The sequence below is a fragment of the Brachypodium distachyon genome, chromosome 2 (genome assembly GCF_000005505.3).
Source record: "Brachypodium distachyon strain Bd21 chromosome 2, Brachypodium_distachyon_v3.0, whole genome shotgun sequence".
Taxonomy (NCBI): Eukaryota; Viridiplantae; Streptophyta; class Magnoliopsida; order Poales; family Poaceae; genus Brachypodium; species Brachypodium distachyon.
The window spans coordinates 9,366,812-9,381,392 of record NC_016132.3 but is presented as its reverse complement, the minus strand read 5'-3'; the positions used below and the strand labels follow the sequence as shown (position 1 = coordinate 9,381,392).

General features: G+C 51.9%; 1 protein-coding gene across 1 annotated transcript; it reads right to left on the bottom strand.

Annotated features, from left to right (window-relative positions):
- Window positions 1-6,578: 6,578 nt before the first annotated feature.
- Window positions 6,579-8,401, bottom strand: LOC104582555 (agamous-like MADS-box protein AGL80). Its single transcript, XM_010232496.3, has 2 exons — window positions 7,683-8,401; window positions 6,579-6,708 (listed from the first exon to the last, which is right to left on the bottom strand). The coding sequence occupies exons 1-2, from the start codon at window positions 8,399-8,401 to the stop codon at window positions 6,579-6,581; spliced, it is 849 nt and encodes a 282-aa protein (XP_010230798.3).
- Window positions 8,402-14,581: the final 6,180 nt, after the last annotated feature.

Below are 14,581 nucleotides of genomic sequence, written 5' to 3'. Positions count from 1 at the left end.
TGCCCCTCGAGCTCAAGCATGGATCCCCTCGAGTACGCGCGTACGGCAACCATAGCCAACACGAGAAGATGGTTGACGATCTTAACTTCATCGAAGAACTTCGATGCCGGACTGCTGTACGAGCTGCATGCTATCAACAGGGGACTCCATCGTTATCATGACAGGCGGGTCCGTCCCTGGGAGCTCGAGATCGGAGATCTTGTCCTGCGCCGGATACAAGGAACGAAGGCCGGGAACAAGCTGGCTCTGAAATGGGAGGGGCCCTTCCGGGTAGTGCACGTGACCAGGCCGGGGGCTGTCCGGTGCAAAACAGTTGGAACCTTGAGCACTTGCGCAAGTTCTACCCGTGAAGCGGCGGAGCCCGGCTCACAGGTGATTCTCCGGCAGCATGCCTCTCGAACTAGTTTAGCCGGGCAAACCCCGATTGTAATCTGCTAGTTTCTATGAATAAAGATAAGTGGTTTCTCCAGAATTTCAGATTATCTCGTTATTTGCATGTTCTTCCTTCTGTCTCCTGCTCTAAGTGCACAGAAGTCTCTTTCCATTCTTGGCTGTGAGCAGGGGACTATCGGAGCCTCGAAAACAAAAAGCCCGTTGCCGGATCACTCCGGTACGGGGACGTGCCGTTGCTGGGTTCCCCGCAATGTATGTGTCTAGGGATTGAAAGAGTGCTCACACCCAAGTTTGGTATCGACCCTTTTGTGCCCGAGGGCTGGGAGGCAGGGGAGCTACCTGTCCTCTGTCTGTTTCTATCCATGTTGTGTCCTTTTTCGTGCGTTTCAAAAAAAAAATTACAGCATCTCGGGCGCGGTAAGAATCTGACATGCATGATAAGGATGGGATCAGGCGCACTGTGACACTCGTGGAGTGCTCACGGGCCGTGTCATTCAGCGGGTAGCCAGTGGTGCATGGTGACCACTTCAAGATTCTTACCGCAGGAGGGTATTGCCACGTGTGCTGCAATAGCTTGGCGCGCGCGGTGGCAGCGTTCTTCGCTGCGCCTATAAAAGGGCGTGGTTGCCACGGAGCAGCTCAGAGCGAAGCTGAGGAGATGGCTACGAAGGTGAGGGAAGCCGCAGGGAGGCGATGGTGGTGCATGCCATCGGTGTTCAGCACCCATGGGTGCACTGCCATCGTGCCCTTGCCGCACCCCTCCAGCAGGTGTTCGACAAGAGAACAGACAGCTAAGTACATGATCCTAGCCGCCTAGCTTTCTGATACTTAACGATTGGCTCGTAGGTATGGTTCCAGTCTTGCGTGCGGCCGGGGTGTTAGAAGGACACTTGCGGGGGGAGTGTGCTCCCCGTGCGGCTTGCGGGTCCGTCCCGCGGGCGCATGCTTGGAAGTAGTTACCCCACAAGTGGAGTGGCTCGCCGCTGCAACTTGACCCCAGGTTGGCACTGCGGGTCCGTCCCGGGTCCCTGGTCTGGTTAAGTGGGTAGCGCGCGTGTCCCCGGCAACACAAGGCATAGCACACGAAGACCAGAGCATCCACCCTGCGAGTCAATTTCGGGAACAAGAACCAAGTACCAAGTAGAACCAGAAAACGAAATTCATAGAAGTAGCGAACGATTGCATGGACTAATGAAAACCATAATTGTTCAAACGGCGCCAAGCTCGACACTTGCAGGGAACAAAAGGAAATACAAAAACTAGCAGGGGACTAAGACGGATGGTTGTCGGGGGCTTCCGCCATGGGCTCCGGCTTCCTCTACATCCGGACCACCACTTCAGCGACGAAACGGCTTACCGCCCTGGTGTGGGAGGGGCCGTCCTCGCTGTCCGACCATGCGTCCAGCAGCGTCTCGAAGGGGAAGTCGGGGTGGTGGTAGTGCACCCGGGGGAGAATCGTCTCGGCTATCTTCCCATCGCAGAACTTGGAGATCCACACGTCCAGCGCCCCGAGCTTCCCCACCATGTCAGAGAAGAAGGGGATCAGGTTGCTGACGTCCGTGTCGTCCACCTGCGCGGCCTGCAGCTCGAACCTCGGCAGCAGCTCATGCACAGCCTGGGCGATCCCGCGTAGCTTCTCTGTCTCCTCCCACTGCTGCCCCACCAGCTTGTGGTAGTTGCCGCGCGCTAGCGCCACCGCGTGCTTGGCCTTGCGGAGGAGCTCCGCGAACCGCGCGATCTCCTAGGCCTTGGCCATGTTGTCCTCGCCCATTTTGACGAGCTCACCCCGGGCGGTGGACAATTCCGACTCGAGGTGGGTGAACCTCTCCTTGGCGGAGTTGAGCTCCTTCTCCTGCCGCGCCGAAGCCACGGCCGCATCCTCCGCAGCCTTGGTCTGCTCCTCCAGTTTCGTGCGCAGCGCCTGGAGCTGGGAGGAGTAGCCGCTGACCAGCTTGCTCTACTCGTTGAGGCGAGCCTGGGCTGTCGCGAGCACCTCCTCGTGCTCCTTGTTGGCCTTCTCCCACGCCGCGGCCAGTGAGTCCAGTGCTTGCTGGTTCTCGGCGCGTTGGGCCTCCAGTCGCCGGTGGAGCTCTGCCTCAGGGACAATCGGTGTTGCCGCCTCGTCCCTGGTTAGCCGAGCCAGGTGCGTCTCCTCCTGCAGCCGGGAGAGCTCCTGTCGCTCCCTCTCGATGTCTCGCCGCACCTCGCCGAGCTGGCCCTTCGCGAGCTCGTGGTGCTCCCTGACCTTGTTGAAGGAGGTGACAAACGCCAGCTGCTGCTTCTTGATGGCGTCAAGGAACTGGTGCCCCTGATCGTAGATGCTTGGGTCCCAAGTCGCCCCAGCGAGGATACCGGGGTCTGGGCTGGAGGTAGCAGCGGACAGTGATGAGACCCCCGCCGCGACAGTCTGTCCGGGAGGAGCATCGTCTCCTTGCAGGGGAGCCGCCTGCTGCTCCCCGCCACTTCCTCCTCCACCCCCGCGTCCGAAGGTTGTGGGGCTGGTGGAGGAACTGCGCCCCGGCAGGAGTCGCCTTCTGCTGGGCTGCCGCGGGATCCGTGCCTCCGGCGTGCGAGGTCGGGGGCGCGTTGCCGGGCCCTGCTCCGACAGAGACGGTGGGGGCCGCCGCTGTTGTGTCTGGGGCAGCGGGGCTTGCGCAGAGGCTGCCTCCGGCTTGTCCCCCACCCCTACGTGCTCGACGTCAGAGGTGAGTTTGATCACCGCCTCGCCTGCCCCCATTGAGGGCGCAACAGTGCCTGGGACAAAAAATGAAATTAGTGCACGCAAGGAGGCCCTGGACGAGTACCTTGCGGGGACGCCATACTGGGAGGGGGAGCCGCCCCCCTCTGTCCCGGCTCCTGCGGCTGGGCTGTCCGCTGCGGGCTCCTCCTCCACCAGGATCGGGTCGGCGGCAAGCATGGTGGCGGCGCCGCTGGACCCCGTGCCGGTTTGGCTGGCACTGACACTGGCCAGGGTGCGCGGCTTCTTGCTCGGCGCGGCGGGCGCAGTGTACGTCCTCCCCCTTTTGCCTGCTCCCGCCGGGGTGCTGTCCCTGCAAGTCATCGACAAAGGAATAAGGAAACCAGAGCTGGAGCAAACCTTGTAGGAAGAAGGAGGGGGGAGACGCCGGCTTACCTCGGGTGGTTGAGCTTGAACGTGTAGCCCCCGAAGATTCCCCGTTTGGGCGGAGCCACGGACCCTCGTGGGGTAGCCGGCCCGGTCGCCGTGGAAGTTGCCACGGCGATTGCGGCCGCCACGGAGGCGCCCTCTTCCGCCGCACTAGAGGTGCGTCGTCTTCGTCCGTCTCCTCCGCCACAGGAAGGGCTGTCCGGGCTCCGGCGACGCGGCCAGCCTCGTCGCGGGAGGACTCGACGGCGGGCCCGCTGAGCTCCGATTCCCCCCCCCCCCCGCTCTTCTGGGCCACTCGCTTCCGGCGGGCTGCGGCTAGCGGAGGTTGCTTGCGGGCAGCTCGGTGGGTGCGTAGATGAGCTCGTCGGGATCCTTCACGCGAACCCAGCACCAATCCACGTGTCACTCCTTCTCGATCTTCTTCTCCGTCCGCACGATGAACTCCGACTTCATCTTGTCGCGGGCACGGAACACCACCCCCGACGACATCGACTCCGATTGCTCGACCCGTGGGTAAAAATAGTGGCGGAAGAACGCCACTGACGGCATCACCCCAACAAACCCCTCGCAGAGGAATTGAAAGACGGCGAGAAGGAAGAGGGAGATGGGGTGGAGCTGCGTGACCCGGAGCTGGTACGCCGCCATGAGCGCGTGGAGGAAGTGGGAGAACAGAGGTACCAGCCCGGCGAGGATGAAAAGGACGAACACCCGGAAGTCGTTATCCTGGTAATCAGCGCCAGTGGGGAAGACAAGCGTCTCGTTGTACTCGTTGAACCAAGAGGCGACAGCATGCCGGATCTTGTCAAGCCCCTCGCTGTTGTAGCCGGGCCTGAAGAAGGCCTGCGTGGCCCTCAACTCCCGCTTCTTCTGATCCTTATCCGAGAGAGGCTTCTTGGGAGCCTTCTCCCCTTTGTCAGCTGCGGAACTCTTGGAGCCTTTCCCTCTCTTGGGGGCTGTGGGCGCCATGGGGAACGCAAGTGAAGATTGGCAAGAATCGGGGGCGCAAGGAAGAATGGGGATGAGGAAGAAGGGCTGGGGACTAAGTGTTTGCTCCCCAGCGCAACGGTGGGGTCTTATAGTGCCCCGGCGCTGGGCAACGGTCGCATCCGCACCCTACGGGTGCGCTCGGGATAAGTACGTTTAAAGAGAGGGAATGCGGGGCGTGGCCTTAACTACCCGAGATGAAGGGGAGGTTAAGGCGGAAATCTCGCCCCCACTACTTTTCCCGTAACGGCGGAGTTCCTGGAGTAACGCATAAACGGGCACCTGAAGCGGCTCAGGACCCACGCGTCGGTTAAGGGCGTAGCCCGGCAACCGACCAAAGGCGAATTCGTCTGGGAGCAGGCGTTGCCGGCCCACGCCCGGGGCCTACTGTCGCACCAGCGGCACCCGGGGTACCACGTTGCATGACGCGTGGGTCGCCTCACCCGCTCCCCGACAGGATAGCGCCCCGGGCAGCACCGCACAAGCTGCCCGACAAGCCACCAGGTCGACAGGGCTAGCGAGGCTGCGGGGGTTGCCCTGGAAGGCAACAAGAGAATCACCATCTGGGCACTTCCCAGGAAGGTCACTTGCCGGGGAGGGTGTCCCCGGGACGCGGGTGATCGCTACGAGGATGGTACCAGACGTACAGAGTATCGACGTCACGTGGCCGCCCGGCGGGTTCCCTGCGCGCCAGGCTCATCGGGGCGAGGAGTAAATCGCAAGCAAGCATTTAATGATCCGACAGAAAGGGGATTCCCCGTCTAGTCAGCCCACAGTGATTTGCCCACTGTGAATTCTAGGCACGCAGCGCCCTAGCTGCAGGGCTACTCCCCATGCAGGCAAGCCAGGGCAGCGAGGGCAAGCTGCTCGAGCTCTTTGCTCGCCACTTGTCGTCCATGCACCAAGGCACCTGTGGTATCCCCTTGAGTATAAAAGGAAGATCATTGCCAACAGTCAAAAGGTTCGGGTTTTTTTTAATAGTTTTGGCCAGAAATAGCAAGTAGCTCTTAGCAGAAAAGGAGAGAATGCCCGGGAACTCCCTCGGCGACCTGTAAACCCTTGTTCACTGGCTAATAAGAACGTTGAAGCAGGACGTAGGGTTTTACACCTCTGGGTGGCCCGAACCTGTGTAAAAACGATTGTGTGCATCCTCACGCTTGACATTGGCTTCGCCGACGCCTTCTGCCAAACCTAAAAGGGGGTGCCGCTCACCCCTGGTGTCTACACCCCGGGCTACGACACATGTTGTATAATTTGGATAGCCTATTAATCCAATCTTTTGTTGAATATTCAAACATGGTTTGGAAAAATGTAAATAGGTCCTAAAAATTTGAAATCTTTTAGAATTTCACAACCAAAATATCTCCAAAGACAATATTTTAATAAAATAATAATTTTATTTAACATTCCAAAATGAGAAATTTTTGGGATGTTACATCATGACTGCAAGCAGAGTATATAGCAAAAATCCCTTCACCCACACCAATGGTCGTTCCTGAATTTCGAGCCTTAACCGCTTGTGAGTTTGTTCCTTGGCCTGTGTTGATCGGTTTCAATCGATATGAAGGATGCTGCGCTATGTCCTCAAAAGTTCAATATTTTGTAAGTATGCACATGTAGAGAATTTAGACAATTCTGGTATAAATTTAATTATTACATAAATAATGGTATTAAAACTAAATTAGAGTAAAATAAGCGAATTCGACAAACACCACAAAAACTAAATAATAGGATATAAAAATGAATCTAACTAAACCGCATGTCCAATAAGTCAGAAAGCAAGGATAGGTTTTCCATGGGTAAAATAGCTCCTTGGCCATCCCTTTGAAGTGAATTCGCTCCCATAGGGCGCCTTTCGCTGTAAATGGATCCGTGCTACACATATGCGAGAGAAAATTTCTGAGAAGCATTTTTGGATCTTGATGCAAAAGGGCAAATTGCTGATGGTCCGTTACAAGGTGATAACCAAATTGGTTATCTCCAAATCAAGAGAAATCAATGAAATCTAGCTATCCAGTCCTTGAGATTATTATACGACTTTCTTCTAGCTCTATGAAAGACAAGATTCATCTCCTCAATTGCACCCGTAGAGGGATGGCTGCACCCCATTGAATATGAAGTCATTTCTAATTTTCCAAATGCTCCAGGATGCAAGAGTAGTGATCTCGAATGAGAAAGGAACTTGGAGTTGATCCTTAAAGATCCTGAATAAATAACAGGGGAGTTGCATTCCAGTAACTAGAAAAATCCACATATATAGATTTGTGAGCCGCCGCTTGCAAGGAATTAAAAAAAAAGAAAAGAAAAAACAACACAGATCTCTGCGTGAAATCCGATGGTCTTGCGGGTCAATTGAGAAATAGTTAATTAATTCTCACCCCCCCCCCTCCCCGTGAAATAGCAGTTCCTAAAAAAGAAATACCTTTTTTCAAAGGGGAGGGCTCCCAGCGTCTGCATCGAAATAATGCACACAGCCGCTTTGTTGCAAAGTTAAAGTAAATAAACAAATCCAGAAAAGAAATGATATCTAGCTTCTTTTACCAATATCGTGACCAATCAAATGGCTTGGAGTATATAACATTTTAACAAAAACACATCTTCCTCTTTTTGCGGGAACATATCTTTAGGACCTGCGATGAAAAATACCATTTGCATTGTTGAGACATGGAGCAGCATATAACCTAACAAGAAGGTGCCTTTCCCTTTGAGGCCATTCATGCTTGTGGACTTTTGTCGCATGATTCTCTCATGGAGTCCCCCATAATTCCAAGCATGCATGTCATGCCCCATAATATCACTAAGATTAACATTCATATGTCTCTCCCATGTGCCAGAGATGTGTTGGATTTTACAAATGCACCAGCAACAAATTAAAACCGTTACATATATTTAACAAGACAACAACATATTTCATTGATCTAAGCAAAGCAAAGGGATACAGATGGAAATTATAACTAGAACAAACATCACACCAACATTAAAGTTCAACTTGAAACAATTCTGATTACGGAGAACAAACGAGCATGACATCGTTACACGACACTACATGACTTGGATCTAAAACTGGATGAGATCATGGGACCCTTACAACAATAAAGTAAATGAAAACTCATAAGACATGGATCGATAATCGATTGGCATGAGATGCACATAGGTGTCCTGAGAGATCCCCTCTTACATGGGTTGGAAAGACGAACTAGAAGCACTTGGATCAGCATGCCATTTCCATGAGAACCCTCCACTTGCGCTGGTATTGGCCATATTGTTGTTGGGTGTGCTGCTTCTGGCATCATTGCCATTAGTAAACCTACTATGGAACAGGGGGGCCCGAACCATGTCAATCCAGGTCTCCTGGTGCGGCACCTGCTGCTCATACGTCAAAGAGGGAGCCGGCTGAGCGCGGGCCCCGAGCGCTGCCAGTGCTTGGAGATTCGCAATGCGCTCACCAAGGCTTTTGAGGTTCATTTGCACCATCCAACCAACATTGGTGACCTCCTCGACAGCGAGGCCCTCGAGTCCCGGGAGGCGACCAAGCATGGCATTGTGCACTAGGGACGCGGTGTGGCGCTTGTGATTCTCGTGCCTCGCCTTCTGGATCTGCTCTCTGAGCTTGTCCATGCGCTGGCGGAGCAAGCCCTCCTGGGTCATAGTCTTCTTGCATTGTGCAATATCAGGCATGGCCTTATATCGATGCAGGATGGGTACCACCTCAGCAACGGATGGCCATACCTCAGGTTGCACTTCTCCCTCACCATACACAATCACACAAGCCTTGACATTGCAGAGCGTGGCCAGCTCGCTCGCCTTCTTAACCAGGCCATTGTGGCGGTTTCTAAAGGTGGTGCGCCGGGCCGTGTCATTGGGGATCCGCCGGAGGGCCACCTTCTTGCGAGCCATTGTCTCGGCTCGCCAGATGGTACCAAGCAAGTACCCAGGAGAGGCTATCTTGCTTTAGATCTACCTGAGCCAAGGAAACAGTCAGTGTGGTGAGGAGAAAGTACAAAGGAGGGGTGGATTTATAGCGAGGGTCCGCAAAGGATGAGCGTTGCGGTGCGCCCTGGAGGAGATTTTCATGAATTAATGATTATTCCTAAATACTTGATCAGATAGCAAGCACATCTTCAAGCCCGGGCTTAATTGTGGCCATCTATCCCTTTACGACCTTAAGAGTTTCCATAGTCTGATCCTCCACTAATTCATTTCTAGCCAAGTTAGGAAAGAAAAAATCAATCAATTCGATTATCTCATAATAGAGGGTGAATTAAATTATTTATTTACACAATTGGACAAATTGATCCACCTATATATTATTTTGTGCGATACATATCCGAAACTTCACGTTGGAAGGCAATAGTTACCTTCTCCTATATAGATTAAAGGAGGAAAGTACATAGCGATCGTGGCGAGGTAGCGCTAGCCAGCGGAAGGCGGCAATCGATAGCACCCTCAGGCCCAGTAGCAGCAGCGGCCCAACATAGTTCCCGCATAGCCCCCGTAAGCCTTTAGCAGATAGAGCCCACAACAGCCCATTGAGCCCCCGCAGCTCAGCCACGACCTGTGAGTTATCCAACGAAAATGAAAATGGCCATCATTACTACTAAAAAATAGATCATACCATATCCTATCCTACACCACCTTCTCCCCCCAACCAAAAGTCCATTAAATCATTTATGAAGTCGTCCATATGGAGTTCAAAGAAGCAGTAGAAACTTTATCCAGAAATTGGCACATATCATCTACCTCACCCTGTATAAATTACCATACCAAATAAAGATATTAACAAATACTCCCTCCGTTTCATAATTCTTGTCTCAAATTTGCCAAAAAATGGATGTATCTATTCCTAGAAAGTGTCTAGATACATGTAATATTTCGACAAGAATTATGGAATGGAGGAAGTAAAGTAAATATGAGGGAAGCTTAGCATGTCCAGCACCTACTGATCCTACACAATCCATCAATAAAATCAGGCAACCCAAAAAGATCCAGTCATGTAGCAAAAAAAAATAGGTAATCAAGATCTATAAACATGGTAATCATATACATACGCAATGGTCCAAATCATCATATAGATCATACATACCAAACAGCATAGAAGATTTAAGCTACAACATACATACAAAACAACATAACAAGTGCTAAAAATGCATGTTATGTCCATAACAAATACATGCACCAAACAAGATAACAAGTTATAACACTTTATACTAAATCCAAGACACTTGTTATGGATCGGAGGGAGTACATCGATAAATAACTGCATTCTCTCGCAAAAAAAACAAACTACATTCTAGCTTCACCAATTGTAAATTGCTTCATCCGACAACAAAAAATTAGTTCCATCAACCAAAAGCCTCCTTCGCTTCTCAAAATATATATGTGTAAATTAATTACTATGTTGTGCCCAATATATTTCATCCAACAACTCCATCTCTTGTTAAAAAGTGTGTGGCGAACACTGTAAAGGACTATGGAGACTCAACAAGGTCATGTAGTGGAAATAAGCAACATGAGGTATTGTTCACAGTAAAACCTCCCCATTCTAGGCTCCTGCTACCTTACTAATACGTGTTATGTAGGCTGGATCGTGTGTTCACGATTGTGGACTGAGAGCTCTGTTGTCCAGAGGCCTACCTCTTGGCGATTGGAATGGCAACCTCGGATCACGCGCCTCTCCTGTTGGAGGTTGGGGCTGACTTTCGAGTGGGCCGCAGATTTCACTTCGAGGCCCATTGGCCCAAGGCGGCGGGCTTCCTTGACGTGGTGCGCGGGGCTTGGCAGGAGTGCCAGCCCACTTCGAATCACTTTAGAACCCTTGCGGGGAGGTTGCGGGTGTGCACGAGGCGACTGCGCAGTTGGAGCGACAAGCGCATTGGCAATATCAAATTGCTGATCTCGGTGGTTGCGGAGCTGATTCTGCGTTTGGATGTGGCTATGGAGGCGAGGGCTCTCATGGCGGGCGAGCAATCCCTTAGGGCTTTCCTTAAACTCAAATTCCTCGGTCTCTCTTCGTTGGAGCGTTCTATGGCGCGTCAGAGATCCCAGCTCCTTTGGCTCAAGGAAGGGGACGCTAACACGAAGTATTCCATCTGTGTGACCAACGAAGGAGAAAGAATTTCATTCACCAGATCCGCCTAGAGGATGGCTCGCTGATTTCCTCTCACGAGGAGAAGGCTTTGGCGGCGGATGCTTTCTTTGAACAGCTTCTCGGTGTGGCGGTGGAAAGGCCTTTTACCCTCGACTTGGACTTTTTGCAAGTGGCCCAGCATGACCTGTCTAACCTCGAGGGAGAGTTCACCGAGGAGGAGGTGGTGGCTGTTATTAGGGAGTTTCCAATGGACAAGGTGCCAGGTCCAGATGGCTTCACGGGCAGGTTCTACCGTGTTTGCTAGCCAATCATTAAGGGGGATGTGTTGGCTTGTTTTCAGAAGCTGTCGATATTGAGAACCAGTGGCTTTGAGGCGCTCAACCAGGCTTTCATTTGCCTGCTGCCGAAGAAGGTGGACGCCCTCGAGCTCAGAGATTTCCGTCCTATGAGTCTTATACACAGCATGGGGAAACTCTTTGCGAAGGTTCTGGCAACGAGGTTGGCAAGGAGACTGCCGGAGCTCATTGCTCCGCATCAGAGCGCTTTCGTTAGGGGCAGATGTTTGCATGACCATTACGTGATGGTTCAGGGTTCGGCTAGAAAACTGCACTCCTCGCGCTCTGCGGTGGTTTTTCTCAAAGTGGACATTACGAAGGCATTTGATTCACTCCAGTGGGCTTTCCTCTTCGACGTGCTACGCAGAATTGGTTTCAGCCCAAGTGGATGGCTTGGATTGGGGGCTTGCTGGGGACGGCTACGACGGCGGTGCTCGTGAATGGATTGGCCGGAAGCCGGATTACCAACCGACGTGGGCTTCGCCAAGGGGATCCGCTGTCACCAATGATGTTTGTCTTGGCGCGATTGACATCCTCAATAATGTCCTCGACCAGGCGATGGAGGCGGGGATTCTGAGTGATTGTGGAATCAGCCGGAGAACCTCGTTGTTTGCGGATGATGTGGTGACGTTTCTCCATCCGACTCACATGGACCTGGTGACTTGCGAGGAGTTGCTGCAGGACTTTGGGGCGGCTTCGGGCCTTCATGCCAATCTGCTCAAGAGCTCTGCACATCTCATCAATTGCTCTGGGGAGCAGCGGCACCTTCGATGCCCTACCAAGGAGTTTCCCTGCTCCTACCTAGGGCTACCGCTAGGGATGCAGAAGATCACGGCTTGCCAGCTACAGCCATTGGTGGACAGGATCGGCGGGCGTCTCCAAAGCTAGCGTGCTCCCATGTTATCTCATGGTGGCCGCCTGACACTCCTCTCCTCCACCCTCTGTGCAATGTCGGTTTACGCGATGCTTTCCTTGGACCTCGCAATCAAAACCCTAAAAGCCATAGAGAGCATCTGTCGTGGCTTCCTTTGGAAGGGAAGGAGAGAGGTGAATGGTGGCAATTGTCTGGTGGCATGGGACCGGGTGTGCTCGCCGAAGGAGTTTGGGGGATTGGGTTTGCCTAATCTTCGTGAGCTTAATTCTGCGCTTCGGGCACGTTGGTGCTGGCTGCAGCGGACAGAGGACTGGCGTCCGTGGCAAGGTCTACCGTTAGGCATCTCGCGGGCGTCTTGAGACATCTTTGAAGCAGCTACCGTGGCTAACGTTCGCGATGGGCGGGACACTGACTTCTGGAATGACCCCTGGATTAGTGGTCAAAGGATGATGGATTTCGCTCCTGCACTCTTTGTGGCCAGACGCCCCCACAGCGGACAGCTTTCGGTGGCTGGGGGGCTCTTGGGGCAGGCTTGGCTCCGATAGGTTCAGCTCAATTTGGGGCCGGATGCGATCAGAGAACTATTCATTGTTTGGGATCTGACCCAACGGACGGAGCTCACGGAAGGAGCTGACTCCTTCCGCTGGAAGTGGACTGTGGATGGGCGATACTCTGCAAAGTCGGCATACAATGCTCTGTTTGCGGGTCGTACGATGATGCCTGGTTTTGACCTGATTTGGAAATCCAGGGCTCTGGGCCAGTGCAAGTTCTTCATGTGGTTGGCCTTGCAGGGGCGTTGCTGGACGGCGGATCGCCTTGAACGCCGTTGCAAGGACCACCCGGTGCGCTGCCCCCTTTGTGACCAAGAACCTGAGACGATTGATAACATCTTGCTGGGTTGCGTTGTCGCCCGAGTGGTATGGGCGCGTGTACTGCAGGGTTGGGGTAGGCTGACTTGGTCTCCGACGGCGGCTTCACATCTGCTTGAGTGGTGGACGGCTTTGGAGATTGGAGGCAAGAGGCGTCAGAATGTAGCTACATCTACGACTCTAATCTGCTGGTATATTTGGAAACACCGGAACAAAGTGGTCTTCGAAGGGGCTTCGCCTAGTAGCGGCACCATTTTACAGGACATTAGAAGGGAGGGTGAGTGCTGGGCTACTGCGAGCCTCCTGAGGAACTCGATGATCGGTTCTTTGGAGGAAGTGAAGTGGAGAGACTCGGGTTGAGTTGTAACTAAACTTTTTTATCGCCGCATCGCGGCTCTTCTTCTTTAAATGATGATACACCAGTCCTGGTGTATTCTTGAAAAAAAAATACGTGTTATGTAGTGATGACCATGTTGCCAGTTGCCAGAATAAAATAACTTAGTTTCTAGCATAACATAACTTAGTAGATTAAATATAAAATTTTAAGTTACGACAGTAACACACACAAGGTTTACATAAAAAAAAATAACTAAGTTGCTGCTTGCTAGCATGCCAATATCAAGTTACAAAAGTATAGTTTCTTAATAGTTACAAGCATGCTTATTAAAAAGTTTTAAATATTGCTGTACTACTCACTTGAATCATATTAGCAAGATTATCCACTTTCTCTGAATTCAAGTGAAAACAACAGTGTCTACTCCAACAAAGATCCTATGACCAGGTTTCTATATCATGGTTTTAATAATGATGTGTTGTTAATAATGAGTAAGCTTTCTAGGGAAAGCAAGAACTGAACCCTTTAATTCACTTGAGTTTTCTAGATGGATAAGTACTTTATTTAGTAAAAATGAGCCGCATCAAGAATGATGTTTCTCAAGTTGTTTCCCTTTTCTCTTGGAGCTGATGCTAAAACTTGGTATAAGTCTTTTTCACAACTAGAAAACTCGTCACTCCTACAAGTTCACCACCGACACACCGTGAGAAAGCGTCTGTACAATCTATCACCGCTTACGCATCATACATCGGAGTGTCAGTGATCAGACCTTGGGACGCTACCAGTGAAACTTTCTCTAATGTAATGAAGCGTCAGAGAAGTGCTAACACTTCCAGCTATGAAAGCTTCCTATGCTTTTTACCCAAGAAACGTCGGAGGTGGGTGTATAACACCGCTAAAGATTTCTCAACCACCATATCCAAGGAACTTGTTTCACGTAACTATCGGTTTTGCCAAAAAGTTTGCAAAACCACCAACCTTTCGGACAACTCTTTTCAAATTGCACTGATTGGCTACTTGTAAGGTTGAGTGCACATGCCATGAGGACGAAGATATCCTGGCGACGCTGCCGGGGACATTATCTGCTTCTCTTCAACAAATCGCGGATGCATGCTCTCCTAGGCTACCTCTCCGCTTCCCCTCATTCAATTTCATGGTTACTCCCCCATATCTCAGATGCACTGGTCCAGAAAACCCCTCCAGTGACGGTCAAAAAATGGGGTTCGTGGTGGTATCACGCCCGCCACCAACTCTGCGTTACTGGAGGTTTTAGCACCGGTGACGGATAAAATACCCGTCACTGCTGCACCGAGATCACCAATGGCGGGTAAAATACCCACCACCGAAGACCTACAAACCGCCACTGTAAATTCCTCCCGCACCACCTAAAAAGTGCGTGGAGTATACAAGTGGCGGGCAAAATACTTGCCACTGGACATTTCAAGTGGCGGTCTGTGGCCACCGCCACTGGAAAGATACTATTTTTCCCGAAAATAAATAAATGAATTATTTTAAAAAATATATATATTCCAGTAGCACAGAAATAGCAGGAATACAGCACAGCACAGACATAGCAG

Bases quoted from the DNA above. Each gene is read 5' to 3' on its own strand.
- LOC104582555 (XM_010232496.3), bottom strand. From the start codon at position 8,401: ATGGCTCGCAAGAAGGTGGCCCTCCGGCGGATCCCCAATGACACGGCC. The intron at 6,709-7,682 runs GTAAGAGGGGAT...TTATTTATTCAG, and splicing joins AGTTCGTCTTTCCAACCCAT to GATCTTTAAGGATCAACTCC.